The following is a 22,555-nucleotide window of genomic DNA, read 5'->3' as shown; positions in this document are numbered from 1 at the left end:
CAGTTTTGCCGCATTTGACTGACTCCGAGCAGAAAGTATAGCTCTATACATTCAGAATTCATCCTGCTATTTCTATCAGCAGTGACATCATCAATAAACACCAGTGACCCAGTTCCACTGGCAGTCATATATGCCCATGCCATAACACTTCCTCCACATGTTTGACAGATAATGTGGTATGCTTTGGATCATGATCCCTTCCTTTCCTTCTCCATACTCTTCTCTTCCTATTTTTCTGGTTAATCTTACATCAGAATTGGTCAGCCTTTTTTTTTTAGCAAGTGTACTCTGGCTTTTCTGTTCTTGAGTGTTCCCAGTGGTTTGCATCTTGAGGTAAACCATCTGTATTTACATTCATGAAGGCGTCTCTTGATTGTAGACTTCGACAATGATACGCCTACCTCCTCTAGAGTGTTATTGACTTGGCTAGATGTTGTGAAGGGGTTTTTCTTCATCAAGGAAAGAATTCTACGATCATCCATTTTAGTTGTCTTCCATGTTCTTCCAGGCCTTTTGGTGTTGCTTTTGGTGTACTGCAGCATAAATAAAGCTAGACAATGAATCAAGACAATATGATGAATATTATAAAGAAAGGTTTGTGTCTGTTATACCTATACCTGGGTTTTTTCTTTCCTCTTTGGTAGATCAGAGATTTATCAGTGTTTCCCATGGAAAATATGTCAAAATCCTTACTACTAAAATCCATACTATTAAAGCTGATACTAATCCTTGAGTAATTCCAGCCAATAGAGGGTATACAGAATAAGACTGTGTGTTTATCTGCTACCTAAGCAGCAGGTGCAGTGCCCGGCATTACAGGCCATGGAAGAGTGTGATAACTTTCACACTACTAAATTGGTCACCATTATTCTGTCTGCTGAAATGAATGTAAATATATTAGGAAAAATCAGGAGGGACAAAGATTGTTTTTAGGTAAATACAATATTGTGTAATCTATTTATGTCTTTGTTTGTTCGTTTGTTTTTGCACTAAGGTCCTTGCTTACAGTATAACCTCAGTTAACCATTCCTTGACTCTTGACCTACATACTAATAACTATTGTTAATTGTGACCGAAAACATAATTATCTGCTGTTCTCTATAAAGTTTTAGTGTGATGATTTTGCAATATACGATGCCATAACTGTGCAATTTATACTTGGTTTGATAATTTGCAATGCAATTAAAATGTTTTAAAATCCGAAAATTCTATGGAGTCTTCCTGTTCATTTCTGCAATATACTTTTATTCTCTTATGCACTGATTCAAAATCATGTCCTGGATTTTTCCACTCTATTTTTGTGCGCATTATCTTATCCTTATCTATGACCTGTTTTCCTAAATCCCTGTGCGTGTGTATGTGTGTGTGTGTGTCTGTGTGTGTGTGTGTGTGTGTGTGTGTGTATGTGTGTAAGCAAGTACAGAGGTGATAGATGCAATAAAGTTAAAAACTGATGTGACTAAAATTCATGCTGAAAGGAATTTGGCCAAAGGCGACCTTATTTATTTATTTATGTTTTATTTATTTATTTCTTTTTAACATAATCATAGATGAAGTATTCATGTCAGGCACCACGTTATTTTCCTATAATGCATCACTGAACGATTGCGTTTAATCTTTATATATTATACTACCATAATATATATATATATATATATATATATATATATATATATATATATATATATATATATATATATATATATATAAATATTTCACGGAACAAGTAGAAATCATGGTGAAGGTGAAGGAGCTTCCTAGAGTTCTCAGGGACATTAAGCAACAATCAACTGGAAAAAGTTACAGCGCTATAGTGAAGACCTCACACATCTCTGTCAGTACAACTGGTCTGATAATATGCAGGTGTGGATGTATGGTGGCTTGGTGGTTAACACGTTTGCACGCACCTCTGGAGTTGGCATTTGGAATCCCACCTATGTTCTGCTGGACATAGTTTGCATGTTCTCCCCTATTTTCTCCTATTATACCCACACGTGTGGGTTTCCTCTGGGTACTCAGGTTTCCTCACACACACGAAAGACATGAATTGTAGGCTGATTGGCATTTCCAAATTATCAGTGGTGTGTGAATGTGTGTGTGATTGTGCCCTGCGATAGGCTGGCCCCCAATCCAGGGTGTCCCCTGCATTGTGCCCCAAGTTCCCTTGGATAGGCTCCAGGCTCCCCTTTGACCCTATGTAGGATAAGTGGTACAGAAAAGGGATGGATGGTGTAAAGTTCATGAAGCCACATCTTAAAACCACAAATTAGATTTCAGAACACGCTCTCAGACTAATGATAAGGAGTCACTCAAAGGACAAAGGACAACCTCAAAGAACAACCTGAAAGCAGAAGGAAAAATAGTTACACAGAGAACAATAAGCATTATACAACAGTTAGTTCCGGTCCACTAATTTGATTGGTCAAGTGGTGTTCCAAGAAGGCTTACATTTTAGTATAACTGCACTGGGATGTTTCACTGTGTGTATCGCTCCACCTATCTGTGTTCACTAAATAAAACTTTGAACTCTTTTGAGTTCAGAACACCATACATACAGTGAAGTATGGAGGTGGGAGAAAGTTTGAAAAAAATGAAAACATGAATTTAAACTGGCCAAGAAACTGAATTTGGGGACAAAATGGATGTTTGAACAAGACAACAACCCAAAACATACAGCCAAAATAACTCAAGAAGACCTTGCATGGCCTAGCCAATCTCCTGAATTGAATCCCATTGAAAATGTATAGAGGATATAAACAAACGATGTCACTGGTAAATAAACAAATATGGCACTATTAATTAATTAAAAGTGTAATCCCTTTAAAATCCACAAAAATATATTTTTTTCCTCAGTGGGACATGGAGAAAACAGTATCTCAATTGTAAACATTGTTTATCTTAATACGTTATTAAAGTGTTTGCTCAGTCAGCTTATCCTCCAAATCATGGGCATGTTTTTGTATGAGAGAGCACAGTGAACTAACAAAAACTAACATTCACATTATTTTTTTATTAATTTGACAACAAAAAATAGCTCAGTGTGTGAAAAGATCTTGCACACACATTTCATGACAATGATTTAGTTTCTCATGCCTTCATTAAGTTGTGTGCACAATTAATTGTGTGCATGGGGAATAAATTTTTTTTAATGCAATAATAAATGTAATAGGACATGTTGGATCAAGTGGTATTTTATAAGCTGCTAAATAAAAAAGGGTGGAAGCCAGAATGTTAAATTAAAAACTATTTGCAGTGATTAATGTGATAATTGCTACTAGGTCTTTTCATGAAGGAGTACACTGGCAATATGCCAGACTCCTATTAGATGTTTATGTTTTCAATGCTTGCCATCTTCTCATTCATGTGTCATCATATTACTCATCATATTAGTCCATTTTATTTTTCATTTTTAAATCGTCGCTTGCTTTATGCGACGTACAGTATTATATTTGACAGCAAAGAAAAATGCTGTTTACTTCTTCAGTCTGCATTTTTGTTTTTTGTTATTATATTTTTATTTACTGTAGGTATATTTGTTTACATCCTTTTGTAGTATTTCCCACCATAAAATTTTTGTTAAACCCCTTGAATTAAAGCTGAAAGTCTACACTTCAATCAGATATTGTTTGCTTGATTTCAAGTCTATTGTGGTGGTGTACAGAGGCAAAATTACAGAGGATATTTACATCTAGATATGTTAAGCACCTTTTGCTGCAGACCACATACACTCACAGAGCACTTTATTAAGAATACATGTACACTTACACATGAATGCAATTATCTAATCAGCTAATCGCGTGGCAGCAATGCAGTGCATAAAATCATGCAGATACAGGCCAGCAGCTTCAGGTAATGTTCACATCAAACATCAGAATGGGGATAAAATATGATGCGATTTTGACCAGGCCAGGATAGTTGGTTCCAGATGGGCTGGTTTGAGTATTTCTATAACTGATGATCTCCTGGGATTTTCACACACAACAGTCTTTAGAGTTTACTCAGAATGGTGCAATAAAAAAAAAAAACATCTAGTGGGTGGCAGTTCTACAGACAGAAATGCCTTATTGACGAAAGACGTCAATGGAGAATAGCCAGACTGGTTCAAGCTGAAAAAAAAGCTACAGTAACTCAGATAATCACTCTATACAATTGTACAGTTTTTTTTTTTTTTTGATGATTACTCAATTTTAATTGTATAAAATGCCTGATGAAACCAGACAAATTCAGTTACATGTTAGGAGAACAATTCAGCACACCAAATGTCAGCTCAATTGGACTTTCAGTTCCTGAGAAACATTTATTTGAACCTAACTCCACCCCCTTTCTATGACCACACCCCAACCTTCACAAAAGAACCTTGTACTAAAGATGACACTCAAGATTGGTTCAAGTCTAAATAACCAATCATATAACCAAGATGTTTGAGTAAACCAGATTTGCCTTTTAGGAATATATTGATGTGCAGTGATCATATTGTTTAAAAATCTCAACATGTTTTGGATAATTACGGAGGGTCACACACTTTTGATGACTAGGTTAATACCAGATTTGTGAACATAGGCAAAAAGTCTAGGACTAGTTCACAAAATAAGTTTTGCATATGATATACATGCAGATTGTTACAAGTTTGAGTGTGCAAAGCTAAAATGTTCAAAAGGCAGTTTTTTTTTGTAGTGCAGAACAATCAAGGTAAGAAAGAAATTTAACTGTACACCTTATTTCAAACAGATAGTCTTGTTTTTGTGTACACAATCATGAATAGCTCCCTCCTGTGGTCAATGTGAGTTAGATTGCATGAGACAGTAAACAGTCCTGTTCTAAACCTGTTCTACCGTTCCAGTTTCAAGATGCTTGCTGAATGTTGATTGCCTATTGATGGTTATGTTTTTAAGTAATTAAGTCATCATCAAAAATCCACTTATTTTATACTTATTTCAGATTTGTTTTTGTTTTTTTGATAAACCTGTGTTGTGTTTGCAATTGTTGATATCCATGAGAGCAGAGTATTTTAATAAAAGATCAAAAGATTAAACAATAACAACAATTTTTCACAGACTTCTGTACTCATATTTACCAAGGTTGCCAATATTAGTGATAGGCAAGTTAGCTCAATATGTTACTTACAGTTAGATTAATATCTTATAACTGATTATGTACATAAATGTTTCACCAAATGTTACGCCAACTCTCTAAATCTCACTTTTTTAATCAGTGAGCTACACCCATTGAGGAGTTCATGTGTACTCTAGATACAGTAGTCACATGGTTTACACATGTTTCAGCCCCTCCCATCTACTGATAAACATATAAACTCTGCAGGTCCCTGCAAGAGAACGCTTTCAGCAGAAGTAAGCAACAGATTCACTCAAAAAAGTGCAAATATTGTTTCTGAAGAAGAGCTATGGATATCTCCAGCACTTTACTTTTGCTGGGTTTTGTGATAGCTCTGTTAATATTGCTCAGATGGAGGAATCAGCCACATAATCTTCCTCCAGGACCTACAGCTTTGCCTCTACTTGGAAACATTCTTACCTTGGACAACCGTGCACCCTTTAAAACCTTTTTAAAGGTAAGCAGGATGGTGGCCCAATGGTGGCAGCTTGGTGGTGCTATGGCTTGAACCCCCTACTGTCTGATCAGTAACCCACAGCCTTAAACTTTGAGCCACTGCTGTCCCCTTTACAGTTTGTGAAGCAGAGTATTTGGTATTCTGTTTTTGAATATCATTGTTTTAACCTATTCAGGATAAACTTGTAAAGTCTATATCCTTTAACAGTGGAGTAAGACTTATGGTCCTGTGATGACGGTGTATTTGGGAACCAAGAGAGTCCTTGTCCTGGTGGGCTATGACACAGTGAAAGAAGCCCTTGTTGACAATGCGGATGATTTTATTGGCAGAGCCCCTGTTCCATTCGGTCAGAAAATTATGAAAGGCTATGGTAAGAAAGTAAACAAAATGTTAACTATAAGACATGTTTGCCCTCAGTCCACCATCTGTCATTCTGTCACTCCACAAACACAAAACTTGAGACCGATTACATGCCTAGAGCTTGTCAAATTGTGCTTTTACCATTTAAACAGAACATAATGTATGTCACTAGCTATTTATTCACAAGTTATAATATTTGATAACAGTGGTGGAAAAAGTGCTGATAAGTTATAGTTCCATGAAAGAATCAATAAAGTGTCACAATCAGAAATATGTAGCAAAACATTTTCTTCCAGTACAGTGCTGTGAAAAAGTATTTGTTCTGTTCTTGTGTATATCTCATACTAAATTGTTTCAGAAATTAAAACAAAATCTAAGATAAAAAAAGGAACCTGAATAAACACAAAATAATGTTATATACTGAAGCAAAAAAAAAGTTATCCAATACCAACTGGGCCTGTGTGAAAATGTATTTGCCTCTGTAGATACTAATTCCCCAGATCTATGAAACTGCACTCAAAATTGGTTTCAGTTGGTCTAAACACAAGCAGGCCTGATTACTGCAAACCCTGTTCAATCAAATCAACACTTAAATAGAACTTTTTCAACAGCATGAAGTTGGTTAAAAGGTCTTACCCAGTAACATACTATGCCAAAGTTGAAAGAAATTCCAGAAATTATAAGGAAGAAGGTGACTGAAATACATCAGTCTGGGAAGGGTTACAAAGCTATTTCAAAGGCTCTGGGACTCCAAATAACCACAGTGAGAGCCATTATCTCCGAATGAAAAAATCTCGGCACAGTACTGGACCTTCCCAGAAGTGGCCAACCTTCCAAAATTCCTCCAAGAGCACAGCAACTATTCATCCAGCAAGGCACAAAAGAGCCAAGGACAACATCATAGGAACTACAGGCCTCTCTTGCATCAGTAAAGGTCACTAAAAGCTAAAAATGACATCCATGGATTAGTGTCGAGGTGAAAACCACTGCTAACCCAGGAGAACATTAAGGCTCGTCTGAATTTTGCCAAAACACAATTTGATGATCCTCAAACTTTTTGGGAGAATGTTCTGTGGACTGATGAGTCGAAAGTGGAACTGTTTGGAAGACGGGTCCTGTTACATATGGCATAAAATAAACACAGAATTCCACAAAAAGGACATCATACCTACAGTCAAGCATGGTGGTGGAAGTGTGATGGTGTGGGGATGCTTTGCTGCTTCAGGGCCTGGGCAACTTGCAATAATTGAGGGGAAACTCAAGTGCAACTGGATTATGCAGCAAGACAACGATCTAAAGCATAGGAGTAAATCCTAGTCCTAGACGTAAGTGAAAGACTGATCTCCAGTTATTGGAAGTTTGGTTGCAGTTATTGCTGCTAAAGGGGGCACAACCAGAGTTTAAGTTCAAGGGGGCAATTTGCACATTGGTGATATGTGTTGGATAACATTTTTAGCTTCAATAAAAAATTTATTTAAAAAAAACTGTATTGTGTCTATACTCAGGTTGCCTTTTTTTATGTTGTTTTATGTTGTATTTGGTTTGAAGATCTAAAAATATTTAGTATGAGATATGCACAAAAACAGAAGAAATCAGGCAAACTTTTTCACAGGACTGTAAGTGAAAATAAAAAAGGTCCTACTTGTAGAAAGTAAATGTTTTTTAACCGATAAAATTAAGTTATGTCATGTCTTTATGTGAAAAGTAATGTTTATTACTTATTTAAAACTTTTGCAAGATGATCTTTGTTTTAAAGCATGTATGCATTCAACCTCTGTAAGTTTGCAGATCATACACATATAATGTTATGTAGTTTGTTAACTAATCAATTAGAAGTAAAATATCATGGTGGGGGGAAAAAATATGTTTACCATTAGCTAGAATCTGACTTCCTGTCTAGCTACTGTATTGTATTCCTATTGTAGATACTGGAATCCATAATAATCTAACCTTTCATTAGCAAACAGACTAACTTAGATAAATATAGCCAGGTAGTGTTAGCAACTTGCCTCAAATTATATATAGTTCATGCTTTCTATGGAGGTGACACCTCATTACATATGAGTTTTCGTTTACTCCACCATATTGCACTGTATTTTACTGAGTTTGGGCCTGGGGTGTTCATCTTCATGTTTAGTAGTGCAGTAGCTTATCCATCCAGAGAAGCACACGGATAGCTATAGCTTTAACTAGGTAATACTGAATATATGTCTGATTCATTGGGTCACATTCATAACCCTCTCTTCATCTCTCAGGCATTACGATCAGTAATGGAGTGCGCTGGCGTCAGCTCAGGAGGTTCACGCTCACTACACTGAGAGATTTTGGGATGGGACGCAAACGGATGGAAGGGTGGATACAGGAAGAGAGCAGACACTTGCTGGATACCATCAAGGAAATAAATTGTGAGTGGCCTAATTCATGTCACTTTTACTGAACCAAATATTGGTTAATGACTCTGGTTTAGTTGATCAAAAATGTGTGAATGTGATTTTCTAGTAGTTATAGTTTAATCTGATGAAATAATTTTATAATCTTGAAGATGTTCTGTTATTCATCCCAGCTGATTAAGTATGAAGAAGTGATGAAGTCCTTCAAATAAATGGTAAGGGTAGAAGTCCAAGCACAAACCCAGACTATTATTACTTGGCATTCAAATAGTGTTTCATTGAGAACTAGGCAGCATTTTAACCAATGACTAATCTTTTTTATAGCTAATGTTACTTACAGTTTTGCTTTACATATATACTTGTTACATAGATGTGGTTAAAATTAACTAGGAAAAATAGCACAAATTTCATTTCTTATGTACATAGCAAGTTTATGCAGCTAACCTCTAGCTAGCTTTAGTTAGTCAGCTAGCTTTTATTCAGGGAATAGTAGTGTGGCTATGTTAAAGTATTACAAGGTATGTTGTTATAGGAAAATAATCAACAGTGGTGTGGTGATGTCATGTTACCACCCCAAAGTTTCTCATTTTCAAAGAACAGCAAAATGTTTTGTTCCTCCACAGTAAATTTCCAAATACAATTTTTATATACAAAAGAATGAAACATCATACCCATTAATAAAAATTAAAAAAATGTAAAAAAAAAAAAAAAAAAAAAAAAAAATACATCTCGTCATCCTACACAGAAACCTTGAAATGCTGTTTTCACTAGTTGAAAATGTAACAGAAGAGCCTTATGTCAGACTGATTCAAATTGCAGATACTAGAAAATATCACACTTAATTGTTTGAAAGGTTGGGGTTAGATACAGTGCTGATTGAAGGTTTGTGAACCCTTTAGAATTTTCTACATTTCTGCATAAATATGACCTAAAACATCATCAGATTTTCACACAAGTCGTAAAAGTAGGCAATCCTGTGGATTGGTGGAGAACACACTCTGTAGAGATGGGTTTTGTAACCTTTTCCATCCTGATTAGCATCAACAACTCGCTTTCTGTGGTCCTCAAAAATCTCCTTTGTTCGTGCCATGATACACCTCCACAAATGTGTTGTGAAAATCAAACTGTGATAAATCCCTGTTCTTTAAACAAAACATGGCACTCATTCACACCTGCCTGTCATCCCACTGATTGAAAACACCTGACTCTAATTTCACCTTCAAATTAACTGCTAATCCAAGAGGTTCACATACTTTTGCCACTCACAGATATGTAATATGGGACAATTTTCCTGAATAAATAAATGACCAAGTATAATATTTTTGTCTCATTTGTTTAATTGGGATCTCTTTGTCTACTTGTAGGACTTCTGTGAAAATCTGATGATGTTTTTGCAGAAATGTAGAAAATTCAAGCACCACTGTGCTTGAAAGTTATATAAGCAGTTTGTGGCCAAATCTAAAGAATTATTTCATGGTAGACTTCAATTATGGTGGTCCAATCTGTAGGTTGGTATAACTGAGGAAGAGTGGCAAACAGCTTGTTTAAAAGCTCAAACACAGACAGTGAGCACCCATTTGAGACTTCAGTATAAACTGTTAAACAGACAATGCATCATCCCAGTCCAGTTATATCACTTTAACCCCAATATTCCTGATGCATGTTATAAATGTAAACAAAAGAAGGGAATTTAACTCCACTGTATGTGGGATTATACAAGAATCAACTGTTTCTGGGTAAAAAAATACTGGAGCTAATAAGTCAGATTATTGGTAAAGTGATACCTCTTGACCCCAAGCTGTGTATATTGTACATTTATCCTTTGAACTTTAAAATGACCAAATATGAAGGATCGTTGTTACCTCTTTGCTTGCTGGAGGTTAAACTTGTAATTGCCAGCTCTGGGGAAAAAAAAAGAAGAATGTCTTGGGGTTCCTCAGTGGGATGACTTCATGTCTTGCCTTGGAAAAGATTATTTAATGAAAAACAAACTTCATATATCTTGGTCCATTTGGAAAATGTTTTATGACTTGATGGTAAGTATTTTATGGACTTGATAGGTAGTGGAAGTATATAAACAATTAAAGGTTGATACTGTTTTTGTACATGGAGAAAGGTTTTCTTCCCTTTAAAAAAAAAAAAAAGATATAAGTTTAATATTATTATTATTTGTATTTGGTTGCAATGAAAAATACCAATTACTGTATATGGTTTATGGTCTTCATAATGTTTGATAAAATATTTTTACAAAGTGTAGATACTGGAGATTTCTCCAGAAAACATTAAATAAACATTTACATAAACATCAACAATTACATGATGTTCTTTGTTAGATAACAGTGCATTTTTTAAATAAGGTTAGATGATTTTATCTTATTAAAGCAAGCACAACCTGTGATTTGCCTTGCAGCCAACACTATTATCAGAGCTGCTTTTAGAGAGAGAAAAATAATAATAATAATAAAGCAACACCTTCTGGCCAATCAGAGCCCAGAACAGTGCTCTGGTTCTATTAAATAACTAATAAATAACTACTCACAGTTATAGACATAGCAACAGTTTGGTCCATTATTTGTTAAACTTTTGAAATCTATTGGTGAACAGAATTATTTGCTTACTTATATGCAATACTATTCTAAAATTATAGTCCAAAATCAATTTTTAATTGAAGCAGTCCTTTGATAACTAGTACACAAATGCTGCCCAAAATCGCTGCCTACCTGGAAAGCTGTCATCTGACTGGAATGCACTAAAAATCTATTCAACTGTATGACGAGAGAGGTTTAAAATTTGCTTACAACACCAGTTCCAAAAAAAAAAAGGGATGCTGTGTAAAATGTAAATAAAAACAGAATGCAATGATTTGCAAATCTCATAAACTCATGTTATTCACATCAGAACATATTAGAAAACATAAAATTTTTAAACTGAGTAAATGTACCATTTTAATAATAAAAAAAGGTCCAGCTTTAACACAAGCACTTAAAAATTCAGGAAAAAAGAAAATGCAGACTGAAATTTTCTATATCTTATGTATATCATGCTCCGAAGGTTAATTTTGTGCACAACTTAATAAAGCCATGAGACACTAGATCAAGGTCATGGAATTATAATGTGCGCATGTAAGCTATTTTATAATGCATTCATTTCGCTATTTTGAACATTCCTGAATTAATAAAATAGTGTTAATGATTTTGTTAACTCGGTGTGCTCTCCTGTAAAGCAAACATACTGAGGATAAGCTGCCCAACCTTATATCTGCTATGATTTCAGCTTATATTACAACCCCAATGCTGAAAGGTATATACAGGTTTTAGAGCAACATATGCTTCCATCCATATTCCATGCCATATTTACTTCTGAGAGACTCTGCCTCTCTAAGATACTCTTTTTATACCCAATCATGTTACTTACCCGTTGCTAATTAACCTAATTAGTTGCAAAATGTTCCTCCAGCTGTATATTTTTAGTAAAACTTACTTTTCCAGCCTTTTATTGCCCCGTCCCAACTTTTTTTGAGACATGTTGGGGCAATCAAATTGATTTTTTTCTTAAAATAGTACATTTACTCAGTTTAAACATTTGATATGTGTTCTATGTTCTATTGTGAATAACATATGGGTTTATGAGATTTGCAAATCATTGCATTATGTTTTTATTTATATTTTACACAGCTTTCCAACTTTTTTAAGGTTGTGTTTCTTGTAGCTGCTCCAGTTGACCCCACGTTCTACCTGAGCAGAGCTGTGTCCAACATCATCTGTGCACTGGTGTTTGGTCAACGCTTCAGTTATGAAGATAGCCACTTCCTGCGTCTGCTCCAGGTCTTCACTGGAGTACTGCAGTTTGGCAGCAGCACATGGGGACAGGTATGGCACGATGGATTTCTTAGAGAAGCTGGTGAGACCATTCATGCAAACCTTCAAAACCTCAGGACAATAAGGAACACATTGTCATTGAACAATCATTCTTCAATCATCAGATCTCTCATATCCAAGTTCAGTGGTGCATTAATTTTCCTTAAAGTAGAATGGCACTAACAGTGATTTTTTCCTAATATAAAACTTTTCTTTAGAGCTAATTGTTCTCTGCTCAGCATAAAAAATCAAATAAGTTACATATATATTGACTTTTACAGTTATGCATCAAAATGGTAATATTTGTCATATCACACGACTCATACACACACATACACACACACGAGGGGGATAAATTGTAATAGTATTAACAAAAAATAATAAAATAATAAAATATCTAAATAAATGACTGGAACGTCCTTTGCTGAGTTTTGAAACAGAACTCTTTTTAACTACAACTGTACCTCTTATTTTACAGCTGTATAATATCTTTCCATGGCTGGTTGAGCTACTTCCTGGTAAGCATCGCAAAGTTATGAATGATGTGGATGAAGTCATGGACTTTTCTAGGGGCAAAGTACAAGAGCACAAGGACAGTTTGGACCCCGATAACCCACGAGACTTCATCGACTGCTTCCTGATCCGACTCAAACAGGTAAGCAAACCTTTTCATTACTTTTCTTTATTTTATTTCCGGTATCATCCATTAAAAGTAGATAAGTATAGTGATGGGATGATCAAAAATTTCACCTCCAAAATCGGTCTGATTACGGGTCGCATTCAGAGTTGAGTTATTGGTGTGCAGTGAGGTGTTTGAACTCCAGATGTAACTATAGACGTAAGTACTGTTCATGTTGTACAAGATTCTACTAAAGAAATATCTGGTAATTTTGGAGGTGTGAACTATAGAGCATGCAGGTAAATTGCATAATCTGAATGGGGAGCGCACAAAAGTGGTGTTTAACAGAATATGAGTATCACTATCATAACTTCTGGTCTTAAGACGCCAACTCTGAATAGGGCCCTAGTTGAATAGGTTTGCTGATAGTCAATGTATTGTAGGTCAGATTTTTATGAAGTGATTACATAGCAGTAACCATTTTATATAAGTTTACCATAGGCAAATTTTTTTTCCAACAGGAAAAGGACAATCCCAATACAGAGTTTCACTATGAAAATTTGATAGCCACTGTCTTAAACTTATTCCTGGCTGGGACTGAGACCACAAGCACTACTATCAGATGTGCCCTCATGTTACTGATCAAGCACCCTGAAATACAGAGTAAGACCAACCAGAAACATATTTGTACTGAAATAACAATATTAAATCATTCTGCTTTTCCAATAAAAACTTTTCATTTAAAACAAACAAACCAATACATAATAATTTTTTTTTGTGTTTAATATGTACACTCACCATCCACTTCATTAGAAACACCCGTACACATTCTTATTCATGCAATTATCCAATCAGCCAATCATGTTGCAGCATATAAATGAGATCTTACTGACTTTGACTGCGGCATGGTTGTTAGTGCCGGACATTCTGGTTCGAGTATTTTAGAAATTGCTGATTTCCTCAGATTTTCATCTACAGCAGTCTAGAGATTTCACAGAATAGTGGAAAAATTAAAAAAAATAAAATAAAAACCCATCCAGGTTCCTGCTCTTGTCTGAAAGGAGTGGATCCTGATGTGGTCTTTGGCTGTAGTTGTGCGTCCTCCTCAAGGTTCAACATACTGTGCATTTTGAGATGCTTTTCTGCTCACCACAGTTGTAAAGAATAGTTATTTGAATTACTGTAGCCTTCCTGTCAGCTCGAACAAGTCTGACCATTCTCCTCTGACCTCACTCATTAACAAGCCATTTCTGCCAACTGGATTTTTTTTCTGCACCATACTTTATAAACTCAAGAGACTGCTGTGTGTGAAAATGTCATAGAAATGCAGTTCCTGAAATGCTCAAACTGGTCTACCTAGCACCAACAAATCACTCAGATCACATTTTCCCCCACTCTGAAGTTTGATGTGAACATTAACTGAAGCTCTACCTGTATCTGCATGATTTTAAGCATTGTGCTGCTGCCACACGATTGGCTGATTGGACAATTGCATGATTGTACAGGTGTTCCTAATAATGTGGGTGATGATTGCATAAATTAGGGGTCTTGCATTTGCAAACATTCAGTATTCAGTTTAACTTCATAAATGAGAACTTTTGGTTTGTGGTTTAAATATGATAGCCATCCGAGGGATTTACACAGTTTCCCTGTTATCCAGAATATTTTATTTGAAATGCAATCCAATATTATTCATTTTTAAAATGGAAAGGTTATTAAATTTTACAAATATTTGGGAAACTATAAAATGTCTAATGCTAACAATCCTATGTTCATGCTAATTTTGTGTACAGCACATGAAACATAATCAGTAACAACAGGAAAATGTATAAAACAGCAGCAATACTCATAATTCCCTAGTGCTGTTTGTTCTTATACAAATTAGTATGAGTTGCAGAGTACATCGTTATATATTGTACACAATACTGATTGCTCGTTCCATTTTCTCAGCTTGCATGCAGAAAGAGATCGACACTGTGATTGGACGAGAGAGAAGCCCTTCATTGGAAGACAGGAAGTCCCTCCCATTTACTGATGCAGTAATCCATGAAGTGCAGCGTTATATTGATCTCGTGCCGCTCAATGTTCCTCATTACACCACACATCAGATTACATTCAGAGGCTACACAATTCCAAAGGTAATGATGAACAAATTACTTAAACACACAAAAGCAGTTTGTTTAAAAACTTTTAAAAACATTTAAAACTTCTACACTACTGGACCAAAAACAGACCAAAATCTATGTGATCCAGTCCACAAATTATTTCTACACTAGGCTTGATGGAATTTTGTTACAGATTTGTCAATAAATGTGCCCAAGAACTTTAAGAGGCAATCTGACTGGCATGGCAGATGACCAATCACAGACATTTTCTTGTAGGCCTTCAGCAAAAATGCAAGGCTATCATTTTAAACACTACTTACTCTGTAAACTTTTTTCCCCAGCAGTCTATTGTCTATATGTCATGCCAGGAAACACTAATTGTTACCACAGCGTTCAAAAGTTTGTAATTCCTCTAGAAACCTGTGCATGGAAGTGTGTATACACAGAAGAATCAAATTGCTTCCTTCAAGATCCTCACGTTTATGGATAGAAAAAGTGTGCAAATGAGGCTGAGACAAGCTTGTGCTATATAGAGATTTTACTGTGTCTGCATTATTTTACACTGCCACCATATCCTTATTATGACCTTTATTATATTATATTATATTATATTATATTATATTATATTATATTATATTATGTTATACACAATTTACATCCCCAATTCCAAAAAAGTTGGGACAGTATGGAAAATGCAAAAAAAAGTGAGTCATTTGAAAATTCAATTCACCCTGTATCATATTGAAAACACATTATTAACACATTATTTAATGTTTTACTTTGTGAATTAATTTATTTTTTTAAAAAATATACACTCATTTCAAATCTGATGACTGCAACAAACTCCAAAAAAGTTGGGACAGTCGACTGTTTACCACTGTGTAACATCACCTTTTCTTTTAATAACACTTATTCAGTGTTTGGACACTGAAGACACCAGTTACTTAAGTTTAGCATGCAGAATTTTCCCCCATTCATCCATTATGTATTTCTTCAGCTGCATAACTGTATGGGGTCTTCATTGCCTTATTTTGTGCTTCATAATGCACCACACATTCTCAATGGGAGACAGGTCAGGACTGCAGGCAGGCCATGCTAGCACCCGCACTCTCTGCTTACACAACCATGCACTTGTAATCCGGACAGAATGTGGTTTGGCGTTGTCCTGCTCTGGATTGCAGAATATGTTGCTCCAAAATGTGTACATATCTTTCTGCATTAATGATGCCTTCACAGATGTGCAGGTTACCCATGCCATGGGCACTGACACACCCCCATACCATGACAGATGCTGGCTTTTGGACCTGACTCTGATAACAGCTTGGATGGTCCTTTTCCTCTTTGGCCCAGAGAACACGACGGCTGTTTTGTTCAAAAACTATTTGAAATGCTGACTCGTCTGCTTTACAAAGTAAAGCTTAAACTTGCATCTGTGGATGCAGTGGCGAATGGTGTTGAATGATAAAGGTTTATCAAAGTACTCCCGAGCCCATGTCAGGATATCCATTACAGACTCATGATGGTTTTTAAGACAATGACATCTGAGGGATCGGCGATCACTTGCATTCAGAAGTGGTTTTTGGCTAATCAATCTGGAATAAGCTAAACAATCTGGAAGCTAATCAATCTAGAATGATTTGCACAGGCCTACAACGAGGTATCAGATGTAACACTTTACAAATAATGTTAATGGTAATTATAATTGGCAAGTGATTAAATACTCTGGGGACAAACATTTTGAGTAGCAGAAGATCAACAATGAAAATTGATTTATAAAAATGTCTAATCAAAATGTCCTTTTTTCTTTTCTTTTTTTCAGTTAAATGCACATTACTGTGGAATCACTTAATAATCCACCATCCACCTGAGTTTTTGTGATTGCAGTTCCTGACTGCACAACTGATAACATCAGGAGACACAAAACTCTTAATTTCTTGTAATTTTATATATATTTTAGATGATTAAATTGTTTGTTTTGTTGAATATTTATGGAAAATCACGAGCAGGGGTAAAAAAAATCAGTATCATACAAGCCCAGGCTGAGACTAGATTTGATGTACTAAACACAACTACAGTCACTAGTTTTGTTAAACATTTCAGTAAATCTCTTGCAGGACACAGTAATCTTGCCCTTGCTTCACTCTGTTCTGAGGGATGAGGAACACTGGGAGAAGCCCTGGTCATTTGACCCAAGACATTTCTTGGACACAAATGGCAACTTTAAAAAGAACCCTGCGTTCCTGCCTTTTTCTGCAGGTGAGAACTGTCATTATTCACCAGTACACAGTTTAACAAGGACACACAGTCATTAATTTATGCAATCCAAAACAACTTTCTCAAGTTGTATCTCATCACTTGCAGTAGTTTTCTGTCTATACTATATATAAGGGACATGGTGGCTTAGTGGTTAGCACATCATGCCTCCATGGTTGGGGGTTCAAAACCTGCCTCTGACTTGTGTGCATGGAGATGCACATGATTCGGGGGGTTCTCTGTAGATACTGCCTCCAAAGATGTGCACTGTAGGCTGATTGACAATTCCAAATTGTCTTAAGTGTGTGAATGTGTGTGCGATGAGTTGGAACCTTGTCCATGGTGTCCCCCACCCTGAGTTCCCTGGGATAGGCTCCAGCCTCCATTGTGACCCTGTGTAGAATTGGCAGAAAATGTAAAAACAAAACAAAAAAATGGTTCATGAACTTTGCAATAATTCATATACTATGTACTGTAAATACCTTTAAACTGATGCATTCTTGTGGTGCTTCAGCTAGCAAACATGGCATTGTATATACTGTCACCTACTGCACTCTAAAAATAAAATCATACGGTGAAAGATAGAAATTAATTTCTATTGTCCTTTTTTGACAGTAAAATGTCAGATTATATGCATATGAAGTGCTCTGGCATAAATATATATACTACGACTACTGCTGCTAGTGTGTCTTCTGTGCTATGATTGTGATATGTTTATGTGCAAACCGATAGGGCTCTAGGTTATAACGTATTGCTTTAAACTATGCAGAATTAGAAACTCCTCAACACAGATGTACTTTAAGGCATTCAAATTAAGATTAATTTATTATGTTGTCTATTTTTGTCATTCATAACTCTCTTATATTATATATATATATATATATATATATATATATATATATATATATATATATATATATATATATATATATATAATTATTATTATTATTACATAGCTGTTTTTCACAATCTCTGATTACACACACACACACACACACACACACACACAGAGAGAGAGAGAGAGAGAGAGAGAGAGAGAGAGAGAGAGAAATGCACATTCACCAACATAGCCTTTGCACTGCTTTGCACTGATGCTTTCATTGATATTCAGGCTGATTATTAACCACAAGTCAATCAATATGGTAGTGAGTGTTTTCCAAAGCCAGGGTAATCTCTGTCAGTGTGATCTTGTCAGCTCTTGATAAGGTCAATTTTTACACGTGTATATAGTGGGACATAAAGTAAATTGTCCCTGAATAAAAGTGACTATTTACTTTATTTCCTACTATACTGTATACATGTAAAAATGGACCTTACTTGTTCAATCAAGATCTTCACGTGAGGAAAAATCTCATCTCAAACATACACGTTATAGGTTTCTGACTCTTATCAACTTGCAACCATTTCACTGACAAAGAGCTTTAACTGAAGAGCTATCAGTGTCTCCATTGTGGAAAAAGGACTGTACAAGAGAATAGAGAAGCTCTGTGCTCTGCACACAGATACATACAGTGTCAGTACTACAAGAGTAAGACCAGGTCAAAGCTATACAATGACAACGATGTAGTTTGTAGCTCCACAAGTATAGAATGTATACAACAGAATCAGGATGAACTACATAACATAGTGTTATGCAGTGCTGACTTGACTTGCCCTTCCTTCATGCAGGTAAGAGGTCCTGTGTGGGCGAGTCTCTGGCGCGTATGGAGCTATTTATTTTCCTGGTGTCTCTGCTGCAACATTTCACCTTTACCACACCTGGAGGACCTGAGAGCGTTGACTGCACTCCTGAAATCAGTGGCTTTGCCAACCTGCCTCACAAATACCAACTCATCGCTACCCCCCGCTGAACTAAGATTACTGCAGGCAGACAGTTCAGTCTTAATGCAATTACTAGTGCAAAGATTGTAGCCTAAACTCATCTCGCATAGATTTTCATGGATTTAAAGAACCCAAGATAATATTTGTTTATAAACCATACAAGCATATATAGGAATGAATGTTATGTTTTGAGTAAGGAATAATTGATGAAGTTCCGTGGTAATGCATTACACCTATTTTCTAATAATTCAACGGACCTGAGTCAATTATTCCGCTTATAGCACAGTCACCACACCTCAAGACATTGTTCAGCTGTTTAACTTTAAGACATTTGTCAGATTTTTGTCCTTAAAACGCTCTTGTGTTTGGAACTAATTTATGACTCATACCATCTTAAGCCTCCGTTGCTAATTCCAAAACGTAATTTTAGAGCTAGTGAAGGAGGCTTGAGCCATTGATATGCATTAGAGAGAGAGAGAGAGAGAGAGAGAGAGAGAGAGAGAGAGAGAGAGAGTGAGTGAGTGAAGGATATAAAGTGTAATCAATGTGTGTAACTACAAAGTTTACTAATGTTTGGATATGTTAATCAGGTATAATCTGGTATGTATACCCAACAGTTAAGAATTACTTGTGGGAAGCATTATCTAAACTCATAGTACATTTGTTGATCAAGTTATAATCTAAGTGTGTATTGAGCTAGAAGAATTCTTTGTCAGTCCGTACCTCTATACACAGCAGGCCTAATTTAAAACTATAAAACACTTTCTAACAAGTGGTATTCAAAGTGTGAACATTAAGTGCTTTGTGTTTGTCTAAAGCAACTTCACTCTATGGCAGTAAATTAAGAACCTTGTGATAGTCTAAAGCAGCTTCACTTTGTGGCAATGAAAAAGCAATTAGGCACATACCAAAACTGGGTTTCCAAACAAAGCCCTCTAAGCTTGCAAATCAGTGTCAAAAGAAAAGATAAGAATTCCAGGAGGAAAGGTACCAAGATGAGACAATAGGGTGAATTATGTGACAAAGAAAAAAAAAACCTGGTCTGGTAAAACTTTTAAAGAAAATACAACTGACTACGCATGCGCCACAAATATAAAGTATCTTATGGACATGAATAATTAGTTAAGGCAATGGAGATTGGTTTGTAGAACAAAAAGGTGAATGCCCCGCCTAGGGATAATTTTACTGCTTCAGAGAGGTAGACATGTTTGTGTATGTATAATTTGGACCCTCTTCAGACTGTCTCACTTTATTGTTTCAATAAATTTCATTTACTTTTTGATCTACAAACCCTCTGTCTCTGAAGTTTTTTGACTTAGGCTGGAAAGATTGATTTCCACTACATGAGTGAGTGAATGAGTTCAGATTTCATACTGATAATATAAAAATAGAACAAATAAATAAATAAATATAAATAGGCTGACTAGTTCACAGGGTTTCTCGTTTTTATCACTGCAGAAAATGCAACAAATAAAGAAATAAATATTGATGCTTGTTCATCATTCCAATAACTGCATATCAGTGGCTCAAGCCTCCATTTCACCTCATGGCTGCATTACCACCTCGATGTGCATTATTTTTCTAATAATTCAGGGCCCGTGGTCAATTATAACTTACTTATTTCTGGAAACTCAAAAATCTGTCAGTTCAGTTAACTTGGCGAAGTGATATGGAATATGGATATGTGGTCAAGACCTGAGTGGAACTACTTTAGTTGTGCATTTAAAAATAATTGCACACCTCAGAACATCTGTCAGCCAGTCAGAATCGATTTCACTACAGCCTCTGTTTACACAGCTGACGAAGGACTTTTGTCTGAAATATTTCACTGGAAGCTTTGTGCACTATATTGAACTTTTACCATCTCTACATATACAGTATATTCATACTGATTGTATGCTTGTTTTAGCACATATTATTTTTAGATGTTACTTATAGATGTAAATTACCCATTGGAGCTGTTTTTTTTTTTGTGTGTGTGACCTGGATTCTTCTGAACATGCCAATATTGTGTATGACCTAGACTGTGTTTCTTACCACAGTTATTGGATTTGATCTCTCTCTCTCTCTCTCTCTCTCTCTCTCTCCTAATAAACATCATTCAAATGGGTCTTATGCTCATGGGTCTCCTTTGTGACTGTTTTCTCTTCACTTTTCTCTTCTTTTTCAAATTACAAACAATAACAACTGAATGAGTGAATTAAGCACCAAACCAAACTCCTTTGTTCAGAGGGTAAAATAGTATTATTTCCTGTTTTTTTGCTTGTTTGTTTGTTTTTTACTAATTCATTTTAAGTCTTACTGTCCCAAAATGTAAGCACTACACACCAATGACTACTTACGTTAAAGAAAGGATAGATGTGTACCAGAATAGATCATAGTTCAAATAATCTTTTAATTTAAACAGACTAACTAAATAAACTATGATATAACTGCTGGTTCTACCGATCAGCTGTATTTTATTGTTACCTTGTTGGAACATGAGTTTTTAATGATAATTCGGTTGGTGATTTACGTAGGGCGTTCCTGCAAGCTACAAGCCCCGAGGTGATATGTCTGTTAAATTTTTGAGTGTTCCACAGATAGAAAGAACTTCAATAGAAGAACAGAACTTCTTTCATTGAAAGATGACATGCAGCTTTTGTAGAAAGCGTCACTATTTTCTTTATACAAAAGATTTTTTTGCGTAATAGTTGGACTGTACTGTAGACACCAGCGTTTACACCACTAGGATGCCTGAAAAAACCTACAGTAATGCCTTGAATGTCTGAAAACCTGTTCTGAAACCAGATATACTTTCGCATGTTATTAAGAGCAGGCTTAAATGAGCTCCATTAGGAATGTTGAACTCACCGACCAGCCCAATAACAAATGTTCAGCCATATTCATACCCTTGACACCCATTGAGATCCCAAATTAGTTACTGCTCTAATAAGAAGGTAGTATAACAACCACAGTCTTCTAATTATTTTATTTTTGCTGGAATTTGATGCCACTGTTGTGTTGATCCTTTTTTGCAAAAGCAACCCAACAACTCTGCAGCTATTCACTATTATTTACTGCAGACACCTTCAGTTGCTGCTTGTTTATGGACCTTTCTGCCTTCAGTTTGTCTTCGGTAAATGAAAAGCATGCTCAATTGGGTTGAGGTCAGCTGACTGACTTGGTCATTTAAGAACATTCCGTTTCTTTGCCTTAAGAAGCTCTTGGGTTGCTTTCGTGGTATATTTTTGGGCATTATTGATCTGTACTGTGAAGCACCGTACTATCAGTTTTGCCGCATTTGATAATGTGGTATACTTTGGATCACGATCCCTTCCTTTCCTTCTCCATACTCTTCTCTTCCTATCATTCTGGTTAATCTTACATCAGAACTGCTCAGCCTTTTTTTTTTAGCAAGTGTAATCTGGCTTTTCTGTTCTTGAGTGTTCCCAGTGGTTTGCATCTTGAGGTAAACCATCTGTATTTACATTCATGAAGGCGTCTCTTGATTGTAGACTTTGACAATGATACGCCTACCTCCTCTAGAGTGTTATTGACTTGGCTAGATGTTGTGAAAGGGTTTTTCTTCATCAAGGAAA

At 35.8% G+C, this 22,555-nt stretch overlaps 1 protein-coding gene across 1 annotated transcript; it reads left to right on the top strand.

Annotated features, from left to right (window-relative positions):
• Positions 1-5,151: 5,151 nt before the first annotated feature.
• LOC128623834 (cytochrome P450 2C15-like) lies at positions 5,152-21,947 on the top strand. Its single transcript, XM_053650950.1, has 9 exons — positions 5,152-5,569; positions 5,777-5,939; positions 8,185-8,334; positions 12,028-12,188; positions 12,655-12,831; positions 13,317-13,458; positions 14,746-14,933; positions 17,015-17,156; positions 18,822-21,947. The coding sequence occupies exons 1-9, from the start codon at positions 5,402-5,404 to the stop codon at positions 19,001-19,003; spliced, it is 1,473 nt and encodes a 490-aa protein (XP_053506925.1). The 5' UTR covers positions 5,152-5,401; the 3' UTR covers positions 19,004-21,947.
• Positions 21,948-22,555: the final 608 nt, after the last annotated feature.

Source organism: Ictalurus furcatus, chromosome 20 (assembly GCF_023375685.1).
Source record: "Ictalurus furcatus strain D&B chromosome 20, Billie_1.0, whole genome shotgun sequence".
In the NCBI taxonomy this organism is placed as follows: domain Eukaryota; kingdom Metazoa; phylum Chordata; class Actinopteri; order Siluriformes; family Ictaluridae; genus Ictalurus; species Ictalurus furcatus.
This window is presented reverse-complemented; position numbering and strand designations above follow the sequence as displayed.

Coding starts and splice junctions, on each gene's coding strand:
- LOC128623834 (XM_053650950.1), top strand. CDS start 5,402: ATGGATATCTCCAGCACTTTACTTTTGCTGGGTTTTGTGATAGCTCTG. Junction 8,335..12,027: donor TACCATCAAGGAAATAAATT/GTGAGTGGCCTA, acceptor TGTTTCTTGTAG/CTGCTCCAGTTGACCCCACG. Junction 14,934..17,014: donor GAGGCTACACAATTCCAAAG/GTAATGATGAAC, acceptor AATCTCTTGCAG/GACACAGTAATCTTGCCCTT.